Genomic DNA, 20,290 nt, shown 5'->3' on the forward strand with positions numbered 1-20,290 from the left:
TCTTCGGCAACCTATTCCAGTGCCTCACCACCCTAACAGGAAAGAATTTTCTCCTAATATCCAATCTAAACTTCTCCTGTTTAAGTTTTAACCCATTACCCCATGTCCTATCACTGCAGTCCCTAATGAAGAGTCCCTTCCCAGCATCCCTATAGGCCCCCTTCCGATACTGGAAGGCTGCTATGAGGTCTCCATGCAGCCTTCTCTTCTCCAGGCTGAACAGCCCCAACTTTCTCAGCCTGTCTTCATATAGGAGGTGCTCCAGTCCCCTGATCATCCTCGTGGCCCTCCTCTGGACTTGTTCCAAAAGTTCCATGTCCTTTTTATGTTGAGGACACCAGAACTGCACAAAATACTCCAGGTGAGATCTCACAGGAGCAGAGTAAAGGGGCAGGATTACCTCCTTCAACCTGCTGGTCATGCTCCTTTTGATGCAGCCCAGGATACGGTTGGCTTTCTGGGCTGCAAGCGCACACTGCCAATGGCTTGCATTTCTTCAGTGTTGTGTAGCATTAAACCAGCTTCTTTGAATTCTGCTTAGAAAATTTACAAAAATAGTATTGTCTCTAAAGCAGCAACAGCTTGAACTTCTTCAGTCATCTTATGTAAGTCTCTAAGAAATTTAAATGCTAATGATAACCAGCACTTTGTCCCCAGATCATCCATTAGTGTATTGGCCTGGATCTGGGTGATTTGGGCTTAGTTATCTTTTCTACTTCTGTCACTTTAAACTGGGATTAGTCTGTCTTTTTGGAAAAGGCGTAGATGCTAGTGTAAGAGAGGAATCAAATTTTGTGTACATTACTGAATTTAGATAAGGGAGCATTTGTTGATTGATGATTATAACATTTCATATTTTGGTGTCACTGGGACTGCAGGTACCTAACACCCAATATTTGAGATTGCCTTTGGAAACAACCAAATCCAAAATTACCTGTACACTCCTCCTTTCACTAAACAGGCAGGCAGTAGTCTTGCATGCCACAGATTTTGTAGCGCCTTCAAATGACTACCTATCGCTGAGGAAATGCTAAACAAAATATAGGTAATACAGTTTCCAGAGGATTTGAGAAAGTCACCTGGGAGCAGTTCTTTCACATCAAATTCTCAAATGGATTTTCTAGCTGAACATTCTGAGTTCTCTGCCTACCTTCATACTGCCTAATAAATTCAAACATGCACCTTCTTTCACCAGATATTACAGCACTGTTGTTCTTTTCTTGCCCACTCTGGGACTCACGTAAGATATTTAACAGTAATACTTCACCATGGATAGAAGTACACTGAGCAATAACGCTGTTCACCTGATGTGGTAAGAAAGTTGCTTTAGTTTCTGTATAGATGTGTTGCACCTGCCCTTTGGAAGAGTCCAAAATGAAGATTATCCCAGGTATTTAGAGAAGGCACCTTTTCACTTTCTACTTTATTAAATTCCCACTGTGACTTTTTAAAAGCATAAGGGACTTCTGAAATTCTGGGTGCAGGGAGCTCCTGACAAACTATACTTCCATTCAGTCTGGAAGATGCTCAACTAACCTAGTGGTACACGTTTAACATGCCAAGTTCTTAAAAGTTTGCTTGATGTACTTGCTTTGTAATCTAGTCAAGTGCTGCAGTCTTGAATTCCCTTCAGTTTCCATGTTTCTGGGGAAGTTACTGGAGCAGATACCTGCAAAGCTTCTATAAAATATGCTCTTCAAATTTCTTAGGTTTGTTTGATTTGGATTTTCTTTGTTAACTCACCAGTAAGCTACATGAAATCACTGTGAGAGTGGCTTGTCTGTGATAAGGGATTAGACAAACTCTTGAGTTCAGTTTAAGCCGAACCTAGTCATTCACACCCCAAAGCAGTTCAGAACACCAGCTTTTCACTGATATCTGAAATCATGTAGCACTGCGATTTTGAACTTCTAAAGTACCATGCAACCTAAACTTACGGAGCTAGCTACATGTACTCTAGACAGGACTGTCTACTGCAATTTAAAAACAAGCAGAGAACTTTAATTTCTCAGGTGGACCTCGTTTCTTGAGCATGATCAAAGACCACCTAATTTGCTTGATTGGCAATGAATGCAACATCAGGTACAGGAGGCACAGCTGGTCTTGTTCAAAATATGACAGCAGAGATAAATATAGTGTGTTCTGAATAATAGTTTAGCATTTACATCATTCATCCAAAAAATGGTCAGTCTTTAAATCTGCAGTTACTGCTTCCCAACAGCCTTTCTTAACCACTAATCTGTAGTCTGATCTCACATCCTTTCTATTAAATCATGCATGTGACTGTGTAACAGTTGCTATGGAGAGATTAAGCTAGAGAAAGAACTGATACTAACCCAGTGAGAGGAAGGCTGTCCCTGGAAAGGGAGAAAAGGAGTCTTGGTTCCATCTCCAGAGACAACTTCTGTTTTTTTGTCTTCAGTGATCAAAAGAAATGTAGAAACAAGTTGAAGAGCAGTACCCAAACGAACACTGCTGCCCTCTGTCACCTTGCTCAGACTTAGGGCTGATTGCACATGGATATTCTGTTCCAAAACACAAAAGCTGAGGTATTTGTGCATTTCTGATGGACATTTCATCTAGACTCACTTTACTGATACCATAATCCTTTCTGTCATCATTGCCAATGACAGTGAAAAGGCGTGTATTAATGGAACAATACCAGATTTGTAGCTGCATCCTGCAGCCTTAGCACAAGCTGTATCATCCTGTTTATAATCAGATGTATCACATCTATACACACACGTATATATACGCAGACACATGCATTTTTCCCTGGTCTACATGTTATTTACTAAGACAAATATTTCTCACCTGGGACAAGTTATGCTTTAATGCTGTTGCATTTTCTGCAAACTTTTTCGTTATGAGTTATCAACCAAAGCAGTCTTCCCTCCCCATTGTTCAGTTTTTTGTATTAGGAGCTTCTAGAAAATGTGTTACAAAATAAAGTCTCTAATTCTTCCCCTCACACTCCCTGCCCTATCTCTGTCTCATCCCTGGTAGTGTCAATTAAAGCTGATAGGCTTTCTTTAAGCAATCTGGGGTAAAGGTGGGAAAATCAAGTTCCAGGCACCAGATGTTTCCAGAGAGCTTGCATTATTGTTGGTGCTTATTTGTCACACAAGACAGAGGATATGGAATGCCTCCAGTCAAGTCATCTGAGCAGGTTTAGACATTTCTTAACATTTTTTTTCCCCACATCTGTAGTTGTTAGTATTCATTGGAATAAAACTTGACTTGTACTTACATCAGTGAGTCTATGAAAATGTATCCAAGCTTTCACTGGGATTTGCTGGAAAAATTTCATGACCATCCTCCTGCATTTTTCAAAAACTTCCTGGTTTTGGTTGGAATACAATTTATTTTCTTCCTAGTAGCTGGTACAGTGCTGTTTTTTGGCTTTAGTCTGAGAATAATGTCAATAAGAAACTGATGGTTTAGTTGTTGCTAAGTAGTGCTTAGTCTAAATCAAGGACTTTTCAGTTTCCCATGCTCTGCAAGTGAGGAGGGGCACAAGAAGGGAACACAGCCAGGACAAGTGACGTGAACTAGCCAAAGGGATATTCCATACCAGAGAATGTCATGTTCAGTATAGAAATGGGGGGAGTTGGTGGGGAGGGGCTAGTTGCTGCTTGGGGATGGGATGGGCATTGGTCGGCTGGTGGGTATTTGTGCATCACTTGGGTTTCTTGGGTTTTATTTCTCTCTCTTCCTTTTATTGTTACTATTGTTGGTTTTGTTACTACTATTAATATTATTATATTTCACCTTATTTCAATTATTATACTGTTCTTATCTCAACCCATGGGTTTTACTTTTTATCACTTCTACTCCCCATCCCACTAGGGCATGGAGGGGGAAGTGAGTAAGTTGCTGCAAGGCACTTAGTTGCCAGCTGTTGTTGAAAGCAAGACAAATAACTATTATCACCCACCTTTGTTTTTAAAGAAGTTGCCATGGCAATGGTTAATAGACTGGGTCAGAAAGCAGCTGCAAGATTTGTTCAGAAATGGATGAGCACAGCTGGAATTGCTGTTGTGGGCCATGTTTGGGTCATGCAAGGCAACCAGGAAAGTTACTTACCCACTGAAGTTTCATATTGAGTTATAGGCATCACTGTGGTGTTCTGTATGAGAAATCCTGAAGCTTTTAGCTGAAGTGGCGATACTTGGTTCTTTAAAAACCAACCAACCAAAAAACCCACCCACCCACTTTCTAGACCATATGGAGGTCTCTTGAAAGTGTAAGTCCTGCCGAGAGCTGTAGTTAGAAGTAGTTCCTAGGCTTGAAAGTGAGCAGTTCCTTGTTGTGGACAGGAAAAGTTTGAGTGCTTAGTTTGAACTGAATACTGGTACACTGGGCAGGGGAAGAGAGGAAAGGGAAAGGAAAAAGGGAGAGAAAAGGGAGAGGAAAGGGAAAGGAAAGCAAAGGGAAAGCAAGAACAAGGAAGGAGCAGAAAGTGGTTGTCTTGAAAAAAGCCAATAGCATGGTTTTTTGAATTACTTGCAACAGAAGTAGTATGTATTCTGTTCTGCTGTGTATCATTACATGGGGCTAAATTGAGGAACACAAAGTTCATTTTGCTACTCATTTGTGTTAGTGCAAACTGTTCCTTTTAATTCTGACACAAAATATTAATCACTATTTCTGCACAGGATTTTTAAGCCATCTTTACTGAGGCTTTGTACTGCTGTAGACTAATTTTATATAATGCAATGGAAAAGGCCAGTTAACTGGAATCTTTTTACTTGTAATGCATGTAAAAATGTAACTGCTATGGTTTTGGGGGAAAGTTGCAGTAAAACTTAGGAACCTGCTAGATACCTTGTGTAAGTAACATCAAATCAGCAGGGTTTTAATCCTGTAGTAGAGGCCTATCAATGCTATCATTTCCAGTAGTTCTACGAAGGCTGTCTCCGAAGTCTTCAGTAGCTTGTGTAGTTGCATAGGTTGACACTGCTCTTTCTTTCACCAAGTGTATGTAGACTGTTGATTATCTGTGCTTTTACTGAACAGGGAAGGAAGAACTGCAGATGGAGTGTGAATCTGTTCCCTTTGAAAACCTTGTTTTCACTGGAAGTGTGGTATTTCTTGAGTACTGGGCACCTCTAAACACAGGTGCTATGACTTGTGTAGAATTCCCTGCTGTAGTTTTTCACTTCTGCTTTCTTTGCTCTGTATCTTTACTGTGAAGGTGCTGAGGCAGTGGAGCAAGTTGCCCAAAGAAGTGGTAAATACTCCATGCCTGTCAGTGTTCAAGACTAGCTTGGAGAGAGCCTTGGGTGACATGGTCTAGTGGGAGGTGTCCCTGCCATTGGCAGGGGGGCTGGAACCCAATGATCTTAACGTCCTTTCCAACCCTAACTATTCTATGATTCTATCTACCTGGTAATATCTACTATGATCTAAAAGTGTCTTCTGGTGCATGAGCTTCAGTGTTAAGTGCTTGCATATTCTGCCCTCTGCCAACAATCAAGTAATATTCTGATTCTCCTCTCAGTTTCTTTTGGAGCCATGACTCATTAATCCCTGTTGATTCTTTAATTACCTGAAAAATTAACTCATGTTCTGAACAGCAGAAATTGTATTAGCATTTTAGCTGGTTATCCTATCATAATGTTTCCATCTTGGGGGCATATACACCTGATCTTTTTTGCCCAAGAATACCTGAAATTTGCTATTAAAGTAATCCTAGTTTGGCTAGTTTGTGAGTAAGTATTTTGCCTCTCCATCCTCAGTTTCCCTGAGGTTTAATTTCTTCTTAATTTCTTTAATTTCTTCTTCTCCTGCTGTGTCAGGCTTCTTTGCTTCATCTTTGCTTTCTTGGTGCTCTTTCTAACTCTTTCCATAAGAGAATGCCTATGCATTCTTCCCAGTGTATTTTTCAGTCCCGAAGTGCCAAATTGTGAAGACTATGCATTTAAAAAATCATCTGGTGAGTTAAGCTGGTCTTCCCAATGAAAAGAGGAAAAGTAAGTAAGGAAAAATGAGTGCTAGGCCAACTGTGTACACTGATATTACTTTGAGTCTACTCTTTAAGTGTTTATGTAATAGGGATTACTGTAATTTAGTTTAGACTAGAGGGAATATTTCTAAAAGCACAAAAGAAGTGTATTTGTTTTTCAGTCAGTAAGGCATGGAACTAACTGTCCTTGTCAGCTCTGCAAAACCTTCAGTTCCTTTAGGATGCGTGGTGGTGCAATGTGAAATAGGTGACGCCAAAAAAGGGGCACATACAGCAGTCCTTGAAATGTCCTATCTTACTTTAAATCTGTTTTAATGCTAGGAATAATTCTAAACTATTGGTACTGTTAAAGAGACAAAATAAACAAAGGGGAGAGAGATTGGGACTGTGAGTGATTTGTAATATGGGTCTTGCAACCTTATGCCAGTGATTCCAGAGCTTGCATTAGAGAGTTAGGGGGGTTGGAACTAGATGATCTTAAGGTCCTTTGCAACCATAACTATTCTATGATTCTGTGATTGCTAATCACTGTAATTTCTAGTATGTTCCGGGGCGGGGGGGGGAGACCACTGAAGAATCAGGTGATTTCAAATAAGTTTGATAAGCTGCTGCATTCAACTGGTATGTTAAATACATTGGGTAGAATAAGTCATAGCATTTAAATTAACACTTTTATATAATTTGTCTGAGGAACCTGAGCTTGATACATTTCTTCTCTTAATAAGATTATGATGCTTATTAATTTATTTTCATGTGATCGGTTTTCTAGGAAATTGTATGCTATGATCTTAAGCCTTTAACCTCTAATGCTTCAGGCTTTCTGCAGCATGATTAAACTAAAATTATATTTTGACAGGTCTGTGACTGGAGGGGCCAAAAGAGCAGCTCGCCTTTTAATTCTTTGGGAGTTGTAAACTTAATTGGCAGTGATGAATCTTAGGTGGCCTATAAATTTTTTTTTTCATTTCTCCCTTTTTGCAGTACATTTATGTTTCTGTTTTCATGGGTTTGCCTCTAAGAGTGTGATTCCTTCTTCCCCAAAGCAAATAGTCTAATTTCTTAGGTTACATGAATAATAAAGATTCTATGGGAGAAGCAAGATCCCTAGGGAGCTTTCAGTGACTCGCATCCGTTGCTGTTTCTTCCCTAACTACTAGCTATTGTACTTTTTTTTTTTCCTAGTAGACAATAGTAGAAGTATTGCTTTTGCACTGATTGTGTTTCTCTAATAATTACAGCTATTAGTACTTGTGGATATTGTTACATAAGTTATAATTATGTTACTTATACCCTTCATATAAGGTAGTTTAGGTTTTATTCTTCTTTCAACTTTTTGACTAGATTTCTACAAGGTATAACTTTGATCGCTGGTTTTCATCAGGCTTTGCTTTCCATAAAGCTATTCTGGGGAGGTGGGATATGTTCCAAAATACATAGGGGTGGTTTTTTTAAGGTCTAGAAGCACAAAAAACTTAGTGCTTTTTAAAGACGTTTAGGAACTGCTCAGAGAAAGTGTATTTAGAGTGTTTAACTGCTGACCTCTGTCTTGAAATCATTTTATCTGCTGTATTCATTATCATGAATGAATATCTAAATGTGACTTTTGGTTGCAAATTTGCAAGTTTAAAATAGTATTGAATTGCAGAAAGTCTTGAGCTTTTCTTGCAAAAAGCAATTTTAACTTACAGGAACTTACTAATCAGCTGATACCTTATTTAGGCCATAGAAAGATGTAATACAAAGGCAGTAAGAGGCTTTGGTAGACCAGCTGGAATGGAATGGAACAGAACAGAACAGAATTGTTTATTTTCATGTGACTGTTTTACAGGTTGAAAATTGGTGTCCTCGTTTACCTTGGAGAGCAAAAAATCCTAATGAAGAAACTGATCAAAAAACAGTGGTAAGGATAACATTAAAATGTGAAAAATAATTCAGTAATTGTGATTCATGCAAAAGATCCTGGAATCCTGTGCTGCATAAATGCTGATAATACTAAAATTTACGATTTTTATTCCTCAGCTCCTCAAAACTGAAGGGAACATCCTTGATTACATATATGTAACTCATTATGTGTCTTCTGCAGTCATTGTGTCACATTGCAGTCTTGGCGGTAGATTTCCATTAAAAGCAATTTAGTGTTTAAATTTGTGAAATAATGTATCTGAGATACTGAGAAAAATTCCAAAAATTAACAAATCCATTCGCCAGTGTTAAGTGATCATGTGTGAAACTGCCCAATTTTATGGTCCTATGAATATGTATAATATATAATACATATAAAAATGCCTTAAAGGAAGAGGTATATATACATTTCAGTTCTGTAGTAACATTTTCATTACTCCTTTTTCTTTTTTTTCCCATTAAAAACTCTGCAGCATGCAGGTTGTTTCTAAATGCTGTAGCGTAATTATATAGCACATAGATATTTTAAGATAATTGCTGGGCTGCATATGAATGTTGCTTACATAATTTAGATATAGGCTGTCTCATTTTGTAAAACCAATTGTTCTTAGATCAGTCTAGCTATAAAAGGAGTATTTCCTTTAAAATTTGTAATCTAGTAATGTTTCTTCCTTTATGGTATAGTAGGGCGCTTCCTCATAGATTTTAAATGATTCAAGGTATACAAAAATCTTCATCTTACTGAATCTTCAACATACTGTTCTGATTTTATGTTTTAGAGATCCTTTAACCTCATTTTGAAGGACATGAACAAAACCAAATGTTATATTGCAGAAATAAATACATTGTGAAACACTACAAACATAGCACATTTAAGGCCAGATGAAATGAGGTTTTAGGCAATGTGATTTAGCAGAAGGATGGTTGGAACCAGATGACCTTCAAGGTCCTTTCCAACCCAAACTATTCTATGATACTCTGGGGCTACCAAGTGCTCCTAATAAAAATAACAGCAATTTATGTGGTTTAGAAATATCTGTTTAAAGCTATCTTAAGTGTTCGAACTAAAATCTTGACCTTAGTGTTAGGAGTGTATCTTATTTTCCTTCTTTTCCATCTTCTTTTTGAATGAGAGATGAAGAGCGCACAGTTCACATTTGGCAAGTTTTTTCACTTCTGGAAAGTACACTGTTTGAAGACTAACATGTTTTGGGGTGTTCTTAATGTTTTAATTGAAGGCTGAAATTCGTATCAACTTTGATAATCTCTACAAAATGATGTCAAGACATGAGGAATTCAGGTGGATGATGTTACGCATCAGACGAATGGCTGATACCTGGATTGAAGCGATTAAATCACTTGCAGAAAAACAGAGTTTGGAAAAGAGAAAACGAAAAAAGGTAAATAAAAAGATTTTTCATTCCTGCCACTTGCAGTTTTATAGGGTCTTTTAAGCTTCTTATTCTGGAAGTAACTTCAGAGTGGAAATACCAAATACGTCCAAAAGGCTCATGGTTATATGTGTGCCTGTTTTCAAGAAGTATTTTGCTGTTTGAAGTTACTGTTACAATGGGTATCTGCTTTAACAAATAGTTTCACACACTTTCCATGAGTCACTCTTTGAGTAAGTTTTTAACCTCTTTGATTTTGGATGAAATAGAGACTATGTAGAAGATTGTAAAAGAAAAAAACTGAATTTTCATCAGGCTGTTGAAAATGGAGTGTTTTATGTAATAGTGCAAAACAATTGTGCATCTTCTCTGTCCAAAATCAAGACTTTAAATAGCGTAATTCTGTTTTGGATTTGAGAACACTTAAAGTTGACAGTAGCTTTAGATTGGATAAGTTTGATTACCTCAACTAGTTAAATAGAGCTCAAAGTTGTAAACACCACTGGGTTTCCCTTCCTTCTTTGTTCTTAATGGAGCCAGTCCTAAGTGACAGCAAGCCATGCACAGTCATGTTTCTACTCTCTCTTTAAGCCCAGGTGGCTGCAGCACAGCTCCTTGCTTGAGAGTCTCAGTCTTTGCATGACATCTGTGCGCCATGTTGCAGCTTTAATATGTGTCACCTACTACAGTCCTGGAATAGGCTCACCCTTTGTAAAGGAGCAGCCCATCTGTTTTAGCAGTCCTCCAGCCTGTTTTATTAAAGAAAACTGAACTCTGAGGATACTAAACTCAAGAATAAACAGAAACAGAAACAATATTGTCGTACGCATACAGTTTTGATGGGATGCTCTAGTTAATGTTTATTTTTTGCTTTTAAAAGTCCTCTGAGGTTGGGCTTAAAAAAAATAATGGTAATTTCATTTTAATATGTCCAGCTCAGTTCTGGAAGCTGCAAGAGATTAGAATAAAATGGTTTTTTGAATGGTGCTTCTTCATAAAGAGTGACAGGTCTTTATAAAATCTTTACAAAGGTTTATGGTGTTCATGAGGTTTTGGGCTTGCCACTGCATGTACCCACACTCAACAATCAGCTATTTAGCAAAGTGTTTGGAAATCAGTTTCTGTGCTTCGCTGGAAACGCAGGCAGGAATTTCAGAGAAATACAGAGAAAACTCCTCTGGTGGCAATGGAGAGGAGAGGTTTGGAAAGCATCCTGCTACTGCTATAGTCTTTTCAAGTTCTTGTTGGCTTGTCCCATCCTTAACTATACTGTCTCGCCTAAACAAGTGTATCCTACTTGAGAATCTAAGTGGTTATTAAATCAAAGTAATTTGCCAACTGTATCCTGGGATACATCAAAAGAAGCATGACCAGCAGGTCGAAAGAGGTGGTTCCGCCCCTCTGCTTCTGTGGGACCCCATTTGGAGTACTACTTGCAGTTCTGGTATCCCCAACATAAGAAGGACATGGAGCATGTTGGAACAAATCCAGAAGAGGGCCATGAGGATGATAAGGGGGCTAGAGCGCCTCCCGTACAAAGGCAGGCTAAGAAAATCAGAACTGTTCAGCCTGGAGGAGAGATGGTGCATGGAGACCCTATAGCAGCCTTCCAGTATCTGAAGGCGGCCTACAATGTTGACTGAGGCACTCTTCATCAGGGACTGTGGTGGATTTGTAGGGACAAGGGGTGATGGGTTCAATCTTAAACAGCAGAGATTTAGGTTGGATGTAAAGAGAAATTCTTTAATTTGAGAGTGGTGAGGCACTGGAATGGGTTGCCCAAGGAAGTTGTGAATGCTCCATCCCTGGCCTGTGTTCAAGGCCAGGCTGGACAGGACCCTGACCAATCTGGTCCCAGTATGAGGTGGCCTTACCCATGGCAGGGGGGTTAGATGATCTTAAGGTCTTTTCCAACCCAAACCATTCTATGATTCTATAATGTGATCCACAACTTTCTGTGCAGAATTACAGATTATTTTGTGAATAACACCGTTCTGGTGGATGTTTTTAATTACGGATCTGGTGGCAGATCAGCAAAGCAATGCAGTAACGTTCTTATAATTATTGTTTTGGAGATCCGTTACAGAATTAAGTAAGTCATTAGGGTGGGAGTATTAGTTTTTTTTGAGTTGATATTTTGGACACAGCTGGAATTTAATAGGCAGAAAACATGCCATGAGGTATAATGGTTGCATATTCAATGTTGATAACTCTTAACGTATGACTTTCCTTTCCAGATTCTTGTTCATCTGGGGCTCTTGACAAAAGAATCTGGATTCAAGATTGCAGAAAATGCGTTTAGCGGTGGCCCACTTGGTGAATTAGTCCAGTGGAGTGATTTAATTACATCTCTCTACTTACTGGGCCATGATATCAGGATTTCAGCTTCACTGGCAGAGCTCAAGGAGTAAGGAGATTACTTTCACTTCTGAAACTGGAATACAAAAAAGGAATTGTAAACTCTTAAAGCTTCTATTAACAGTATATAATTTCTTGAAGCATAAAATGAAAGTGGTAATTCACTAAACATATGATAGATTATTTTCATGAGCTGAATATATGTACTATGAAAAGGATAACGTGTTTCTTTGTGGCTTCAGGCTCCTGAGACTTCATAAATGAACGTTGTAAAATTCAAACTAAGCAGCTTATCTTTAACACTGCAGGTGCTTTAACCAGCTGCTATAGGAAAAGTTACAGACTAGCCTAATTCTGTGTACTTTTCTTCAGTTTCTGCTATTCTTCATGCAGTATCTCATTTTAAAATAAAAGTGTAGATCTTTTAAACACATTACTTTTGGTGTATTTAATTGCTAATGTTAGATCAAATCGCTACCTTGCTCATCTTTGTCTTGCTCTGCATACTAGTTCAGCATTAGGCATTAAACATCTGTTTTAAGCTTGAGCACGTACACTTTTTCTGTAGCTCTTCAGTTTTTTTATGACAAACATAGCATCATTTTATAGAGAGCACTTGCACTATGAAGCTGTCAATAGAAATCTGAAATTATTTAAAATAATTTCAAAGCACACTATTTAAACATTACAGCCACATTACTCTTGTTTAAACTAGATGGGGTTTTTAGTGCAAATTAGCACTTTACTGATGTATAAATGTTTCTTAATAAATGATGAACATCTTTAGAATTTGAATGTTCTTACATGTTTTATGGTTTGTAAAAAATAAGAGTAAAGCTTTTTTGAAAAGGGAAATTATTGGTATAAACAGTATTACAGCATCTATTCAACATATTTGGAAAGTACTATTTTTCCATATTCCTTCTTTCTTTGTTTAGGATTATGAAGAAGGTTGTAGGTAACAGATCTGGCTGTCCTACCCAGGGGGATAAAGTTGTAGAACTCATTTACATTGATATAGTAGGACTCACACAGTTTAAGAAAACGCTTGGTCCATCGTGGGTACATTACCAGTAAGTATAACACTTATTTGACCTCTTAAATGCTTTGTTAAAGAGTTTTTTTTGAGTAACACATGTCAAAATATTGAGGTGAGTACATTCACGTAAGTTTGAATTTATTTAAAAGTGAAAATGTGGTTCTCTGTTGACTTTCATTCTTAGGAATAAAGGGGCTAGGATTTGTTTGTTGCATACCATCTTTATGCCCCCCAGCAAGTTTGGGGTTCTTGGATTCAAGCATTTTTAATCTGAATGAATTGTATTATCTTTTTGAAGCATTACCTTTGCATTTCTTTCTCTCCATTCTTTACACCCCACCCCCTTTGTTCTGTAAATTAGTAGATGAGCTGAGAGATTATTGGATCTTGTTGTTCAGTTGGAATACCAAAGGCATGTTTTGCTTGTCCAGCTGTGTTCGATTGATGATTGTGGACATCTATCTATGCTAATTGTATTGGGCAACAACTGCAATGCAATTTTTTCTGTTCCATCCCTTGAGATGCTGGGCAGAGAGTCGTCTTCAGGGATAGGTCCGAACAATAAACTGCATTTGTGGTTCTGTAATCTGTAACATTTTTCCATTAGAAATGGAAGATGGTGGTCACAAGAAATTACTTTGTACAGCCTTCTTAGCATCTGAAGTTTTAGAACCACATTTCCTTTTGTCAGTAACTTTAAATCAGCAAGCTCCCATGTGCTGTACCAATATATATCAGCATAAAATAAACCCAGATCTAAATTACTGACTTTGATTTTTCTGTACGCAATTGAATTAGCTGTGTTTCATGATCCATAAAGTCCAGTAAATCCTACTTGAAGGAAGGCATTGAAAGGTGTTCATTGCAGGCAGAAAAATCGTTTTCTTTCAACTTCAGGATTTTCTAGAGCTTTGGTTCTTTTCAGCACATTTTTAAGTGAGAGTCTTGTGATCAGTGTTACTGATTAGATTACTCTTAATCTCTGTGTTGTTTTTTGTTGGGTTTTTTTAAGCAAAAGAGTAAAGGGTTATTCTGTTTTATAGGATCCTGCTAGTAAAGATAATCCCATTTTCCACTGAGCTACAGTTGGTTGTCTGCAAGATGTAATTGTCACTAGGTGATCATATACAGTATTATGGTCAGAGTATAAACCCATACTTACAAATTTGAAATGTTTCTCTCCTTTTGTTTTGAATTTCCTATTTGGTATGTTCTGTAACGAAGATATGGAAATACACCATGATACTGAGAATATTAGATTAGCTTTTCAATTTTTCTTGCTTATTTCATGAATCATTAAATCTCAAGTTGTCAGTCTGGTTTTCGTCGATTCCTAATTTGCGGTAATGACTGACACTTTCTCGTTTAGGAGAGTAGAATTAGATTTAACACTAAATAAATGCCTTCGGTAATAGAGGAGTTTTTGTTAGGCTTTCGAAGAAGAAAATAAATTCTTAATGCCTCTCTTCTGCAATTTTGGATTTCTTGGAATGGAGGAAGACCTTGTCTAGTCCATAGTCTTGCAGAAAAGTAGATTGGATGTGTTTCTCCTCGAGAGACTTGATTGCAAAAGGTGTCCCAGACACTGTTTTATATTGTTAAGCTTTTGTTTAAAGTGTTTTTTCTTGGTCTGGTTTCTTGTAAAGTGCCCATAACTGCTTATTCTGATATGGTTCTGGGGAATAAATTGCTTCTGTTCCCTCTTTCCCAGCCTCTAGGCTATCCTTTGCCCTGTTGTTCCTTCAGTTTGCTTTTCTTGAAAATAAATTTAGGGAGTTTGATCATTAATTACAATTCAGGTTTTTCAGACCTTTCATCAAACTTGTTGCGTCTCTTAATTCTCATTAGAGAAATCTCTCTAATTACTTGATACTTTTTCTCAAGTTCAGAGCACAAAACAGTGTCCAGGGTTTAGCAGGGACTACAGGATTGATTAGAGCAGAAGAATTAATTCATAGCTTCATGCACGCTGTCTACTGTTTGAGGATCCCTTGCAATTATGTTTCTCTTTCTCAGCATCATGAGTTACCTCATAAATTTTGTCATCAAAATAATAAGTTAAAACTAGTAAGTACAGTATAAAAGCATAATTATATGGTTTTGTTTAATTCATTCCAGTAAAATAAACATGATCACAAATAAAGCTGGCTTATAGTCTTACAAACTTTGATTTCTCACTCTGTTGTGTTTAATGTCAGTAGAAATAATTCTTTGCCTTGAAAGAAGTGTTTTGCTTTATGCCATATGGTTTTTCAGGAGAAATGTGTGCGTCAGCTCAGTTTGATTTATGCAGACCAGTCAAATACAGATAAATTAAAACTTGTTTATTCACTCTCAGATTGGAATAGAGTGGTAGAATAAACCCCTGCCTGCAGAACAGTGTCTTGATAAGAGTGCTATATGCAATTTTTGTGAGTGAACTAGAGCCCTGGGGATTTTCTTGGTAATTGCAAATCAGGTTTCTAGAATCGCCAGCTCTAAAGAATGACCCTGCCGTTCTGAGGGATGAGAATTTCTGAACAGCTGAAATGCTGTTTTGTATGTCTGAGATCAGTAGCACTAGTGATTCTCTCTAGTACATGCTTTATCTGAGTTATAATTAGTGCCATAAGTAGTATGAATCTAGCAAACCAGATCTCATTTTTGAGGTCACTGTTTTCAAGCAGACGAATGCCTGGACATGCTGTGTTTTTCACTTCTGAAGTCTGGATATTCGAGAGCAATTTCTGGGCAATGAAGCAACAAAAAAAATAGTTGCTTAATATAGTTTGAGGAGTGCAGCACATTGCCTTTCTTAGCACCCTCATCCTCCATGCAGCACATAAAAGTCAGATTTTTTTCTATTTTTCCTGTTTTTCTACAGTCTCTCTAGCAATGACTCATTCCTAAAAGCTAAAAATCCAACTAGCTTTATTCTTGAAATAAATTAACATGACAGCTGTCCTAAAAAAAGAGCAACATTCCTGCTTTTTGCATGTTCTTTAGAATACATTTGTTTTAGGAGGCTTATTTTCTGACTCGGTTTTTACATTTTAAATGCAAGTACTGAGTGGCCTGAAAATGAATGTATGTGTGTGGAAGGATTTATATAGGCAGATATGAGCTGCTCATGATCTGAGCTGGCTGGACAAACAGTCTGGAGTCCATGTATTTGTGCTGGCACATTGCTGTGCCTGAGCTTAGTGCACCTGTCGAGCTTCCAAACCAGAACTGGGTGGATTTTGATCAACTTGCTCCCAGGAAGATGTCTACATCCGCTGCCGTGTATGTACCCCTTGTTTTAACTTTTTGTGCAGGCATAAGCACTAGTTGCTGACAGCATTGTGTGCTGCTGGACACCATTGCTTGTGTAAACAAAGATGAAGTATACCTAATTAGAGAAAAATTATAACTTCAGGTGGGAGGATATGTCCTTCCACGAGGACAGCCCCATTAAAATTGTGCTTACGCCCAATATTTCTGAAAAACACTCACTTCAAAAATTGTGATAATTCTGAGTTACTTTTGTCTAGTTACGTTTTTTATTTTTTTTTATATTAGGCCCCAAAATGATCACTTCTAATTTGCTAGAACAAGAAAGATGACTTTGATATGGATGTTTCTGTAAGGAGTTTGATACCCACAAATCCTCTGTTTAATTAGTCAGTGAATAGACTAATCAGTCTGACACCAATTCCGTGCTATAATTCTCTGCAACCTCACTGCTAAAGCCAGTTGACGTCTTGGGAAGGAAAGAGGAAAGTGGGTGAAAACTGACATTAAAATCACGCTAAATTAACATTTTTATTCAAAATATGTGCATGATTTACAAAATGAAATATTTCACTTTAAAAGTGCTAAAACATTGTATGCAAAATTATTTTTTTTTATTTAAAATCATTCAGTTGAAAGAGGTTTAAACCACTAAGCGACACAAATGGAGAATACAGTACTTGGGGAGACAATTGAGGTGTGCCTACATATGTTAAAATACCAGTTCAGCATAACTGGCATTAATAGTCTTCATTTCTAAATTGAAAATCTTTACTAGTTCTTTTCTGCTGCATTTCAGGGATTAGATTCACTACTTGAACCTTTGATATTTCATACCATTTCTGCACATACTTGCACTTTCTGCTGTGACCTTTTTCTCTTTTTCAACTTACTTTATGCCTGAATCATGTAAATATTTTTTTGTTTTCCGTGTTTTCTGGTTTAGTGTAGTTTCTATTGCATCACATTTCCTGCCCAGTTTCAGAAATCCTGTGTGTGTTGGACATAGTTACACATACCCTTGTGAACAATTAGTGCTACACAGCTTACATCTGAATACAGGATAAAGAGAGGAAACAAAGCACTCTGAGATGATCACATGTGATGTAGGGCTTCTTACATACATAATTTGACAAACTCCAATAATGTTGCAGTTTTTCAGTAGCTTTCACCTATTTTTCATTCTCCTTTACTCAAGTACCTGGCTAAAAGCTCTGTGTTTGATAAAAATTTTGTTTTAAGGCCTGCCAAGAAATAAGAGAGTTTTTATTACTGAATGAATCATCAGTGCAGACGTTGTTTTGGTCCTGCTGAAGTCTTTTGTACAATGCAGAGATAATTGCCACTGTTGTAAAATATTTTCATTGAGATCAGTTGATGTGAAACACTGCACAGAAACTGATCTGTCAGCTTTGTTGTTTGGTGAATCATAATGTATTGTATATTTTTACTTTCTTTCCAATTGAAAGATCTCTGTGAAGATTAAAAAAAAAAAAGAAGTAAATTTTCTCTATTTGTACTTTCAAAGACAGAGGTGTCATTTTCATATGGGAGTTTAAAGGTTGCTGTTTGGTGGTTTGCTTTTTTTCCTTTTTTAATAGACACTTTGGAGAAAAGAGACCATATGAGAAATATGTACATGTATTTTAGGGACTAAATTCTTTCATCTTTTAAAGCTGAAAAATGGCTGGAGCTAAGCCTTTCACCTTTTGGGGGCTAAATTCTTTCTCATTTTAAAGCCAAAATCCTGGAGTTTTACTGAATATATATAGGTTTGGAGCATGGGAAGTGTTGGGAGACTGGGAAGCATAGCCATTTTTAATAGTAACTTTTGTAGCTTCCTTCATTCTCTGCCACCGTGAGGTTGTGTCTCTTCTTTGGCACATACAAGCCCAGTGATAAAATGTTCAGTGATAAGAGTTCGTATCTTTATAACATAGTGGCACATAGTGTAAGAACAAATCCCATGCAGTTCTTTTTTCCGAAAATTGTTAAGGAGGGCTGAAGCATGGTAGGGTCAGCAGCTTTGGAGCCATATAATCCAGTTAATTTGCAGTATAGCCAGTGGTCAGTATGACAGCCATAAGGTTTGACATAAAGGTTTGGCAGGCTGCATTTTAGAAACACAATTTCTAGAATCTGTATGCTAGAATATGTGCTGCCCTTTTCATACTGAGACTTTGTCTGCCTTTCATGTAGTATGGGCCCTTGTTTTGAAAGGAGCTGCTCATAAGTGATTTTTTTTTTTTGGTCAAGGAATTCGTAGGAGTGAAATGAAGGACGGAGTGTGATTTTCTTTTCACTGCAGACCCTTTGTAGTCCAGCGCCAAGGTTTCTCTCAGTTGTGTACTGTTTCTTGCAGACATTTTTCAATATTGTTTCTTCAGAAGTCTGTGACAAAGTGTTTCATGAACAAAAGCTCTGACTGTTATTATTCAGCAAATTAAACTGTCTTCAGTGCTTCTTTAGTGGGTCTAATTGACCCAAAAGTCAGTCAGAACCTGGAGACTGAATACAGTTGTCTAAACACAAAGTAATGTTTTACTCTGATCTTCTTGGCATGCAGCCCTTAGCTGTTGCATTTGATTTTGTGGTAATGGGTGAGAATATTAGAAAATAGATGAAGAATCCTCTCTTCTTCTGCCTAAATTCTGCTTTAGAGCCCCAGGAATGGAGGTGACCACAGTAGCATTCCCATAAGCTCCCATAAATTCTACTTGGATGTTAAAGCATAACTTTGTTCTGTAAGAACAAAGAAACCCAAAACAAGCTTCATGGTTGTTATTTGAATGTCTGATATATCCTTGAATTTGCTGATCATGTCTTTGTGAATGTAATATGAACAAAAATGTTTGATATTAAAATGTACTTTTAGTTTATAAATCATCCACAGTTGCAAACGCAAACAAAACACATTTTAATTATCATAACTGTGTACACACACATACTCTTATATATACATATACATGTGTACCTACAGTAAATTATTTCTCTCTTTTAGGTGTATGCTGAGAGTTTTGGATTCCTTTGGAACTGAACCAGAGTTTAACCATGCCCATTATGCCCAGTCTAAAGGCCACAAGACACCATGGGGAAAGTGGAACCTTAATCCACAGCAGTTTTATACAATGTTCCGTAAGTATCCCTGTGTTTATAAATAATTTGGAGCTTTTAAAGGGAATACTGTCATTGAGAAGAGCTTTTGTATTACGAAAGTTCATGATTTAATAAAACGCAGCTTACTGAATCGACAGAATTGTGTCAGTAAGTGTCTGTAGACTATGCAGAAGCTCTGTTGTGCTTTCATGCAGCAGTTGGAAAAAAACAGTATCAATTTAATATAAATAATGGTAGGGAACTTTATTTTCAGAGTACCTGTGGGAAGTGGTGATTGTCTTTATATTGAAGTGTCAGTGAGTTAACTTTTGTTAATTTTGCCTTCTCAAAGCCTGTCTATGGAGCAATAGGGTTTTGACAAACTTGCTACATTGCATTTTTATAAACTAAAAAAATTATACATTTATAAGCTAAAAATCTCACATTTCATCATGTTAAACTGAAGTTTGTAGCTGGATTTTGTAACTATGTTAACTATGTTTCTTTCTGCTTTTTTCTTCTGAACAACTGAGCAGCACGATTCCTTTGCTGTTTCCTTTTGCTCAAGATTAATAAACTAATACTCAGCAAAAACATTTTTGTCTCTACTTTTTCATGGATTTATCAAAAATTTTCACATAGCTTTTTTTTATCCTGGGCATTCAGCCTGAGGGGAACTGATTCACCTTTATTAGCTAGCAGTGTACAAAGCTATTGAAAAACAAGTAGTAGATTTCTGCACTGCTTTAGCTCTTTGAAGCATTGTTAAATATCTTAAAAGAACACAAAAAATTATATAAATCCTGTATATATTGGGTCAGATTAAATTATTACTGTTAAACCATACTGGCCTGCTCTAGTCCGAATCCTTAACTTCTTTGGCTTCATGGCACTAGGTTCTAGAATCAAAGGATCTTTCTCTTGCATGTTGTAGTAGTGGTTCAAGTATGTAATCTCTGAAATATGCAGAAAGATTCACTACTACTAGATAGCATGATGTTAAGTGAAGCTTAGGAAAGAGGAAAGGTTATGCTTTTGTGTGCAGGAACTTCTCAGCCCAAGTCTGCAAGGAAACACTTGGCAGTGAGCAGCTTGACTGCTAAAGTGTGGTGGTGGTGCCTTGTCTGAGACTAAGGCCAGAGCATGCACTGTTCTCTCTCATCAGACTTCATAGTCAAGTCTTTCAAACTTTTCTGCTTTTCATAGCAGAAATATACATGCTGCTGTCTGGTTGACATGCTTTTGATTTCAGTTGCCCTGTAAAATTCTTGAGAGAGACATATT

General features: G+C 37.3%; 1 protein-coding gene across 3 annotated transcripts in view; it reads left to right on the forward strand.

Annotated features, from left to right (window-relative positions):
* MGAT5 (alpha-1,6-mannosylglycoprotein 6-beta-N-acetylglucosaminyltransferase) overlaps positions 1-20,290 on the forward strand; it is a 130,664-nt gene that overhangs the window by 75,495 nt on the left and 34,879 nt on the right. For all 3 annotated transcript variants that reach the window (XM_061354295.1, XM_061354296.1, XM_061354297.1), the window contains 5 exons: positions 7,797-7,868; positions 9,109-9,270; positions 11,499-11,668; positions 12,558-12,692; positions 18,912-19,045. In XM_061354295.1, coding sequence (XP_061210279.1) covers positions 7,797-7,868; positions 9,109-9,270; positions 11,499-11,668; positions 12,558-12,692; positions 18,912-19,045 — 673 coding nt within the window. The remainder of the gene's footprint in view (positions 1-7,796; positions 7,869-9,108; positions 9,271-11,498; positions 11,669-12,557; positions 12,693-18,911; positions 19,046-20,290) is intronic.

The sequence above is a fragment of the Neopsephotus bourkii genome, unplaced genomic scaffold, assembly GCF_033783945.1.
Source record: "Neopsephotus bourkii isolate Nb327-2 ecotype Australia unplaced genomic scaffold, CSIRO-AGI_Nbou_v1 NB_730, whole genome shotgun sequence".
NCBI lineage: Eukaryota > Metazoa > Chordata > Aves > Psittaciformes > Psittacidae > Neopsephotus > Neopsephotus bourkii.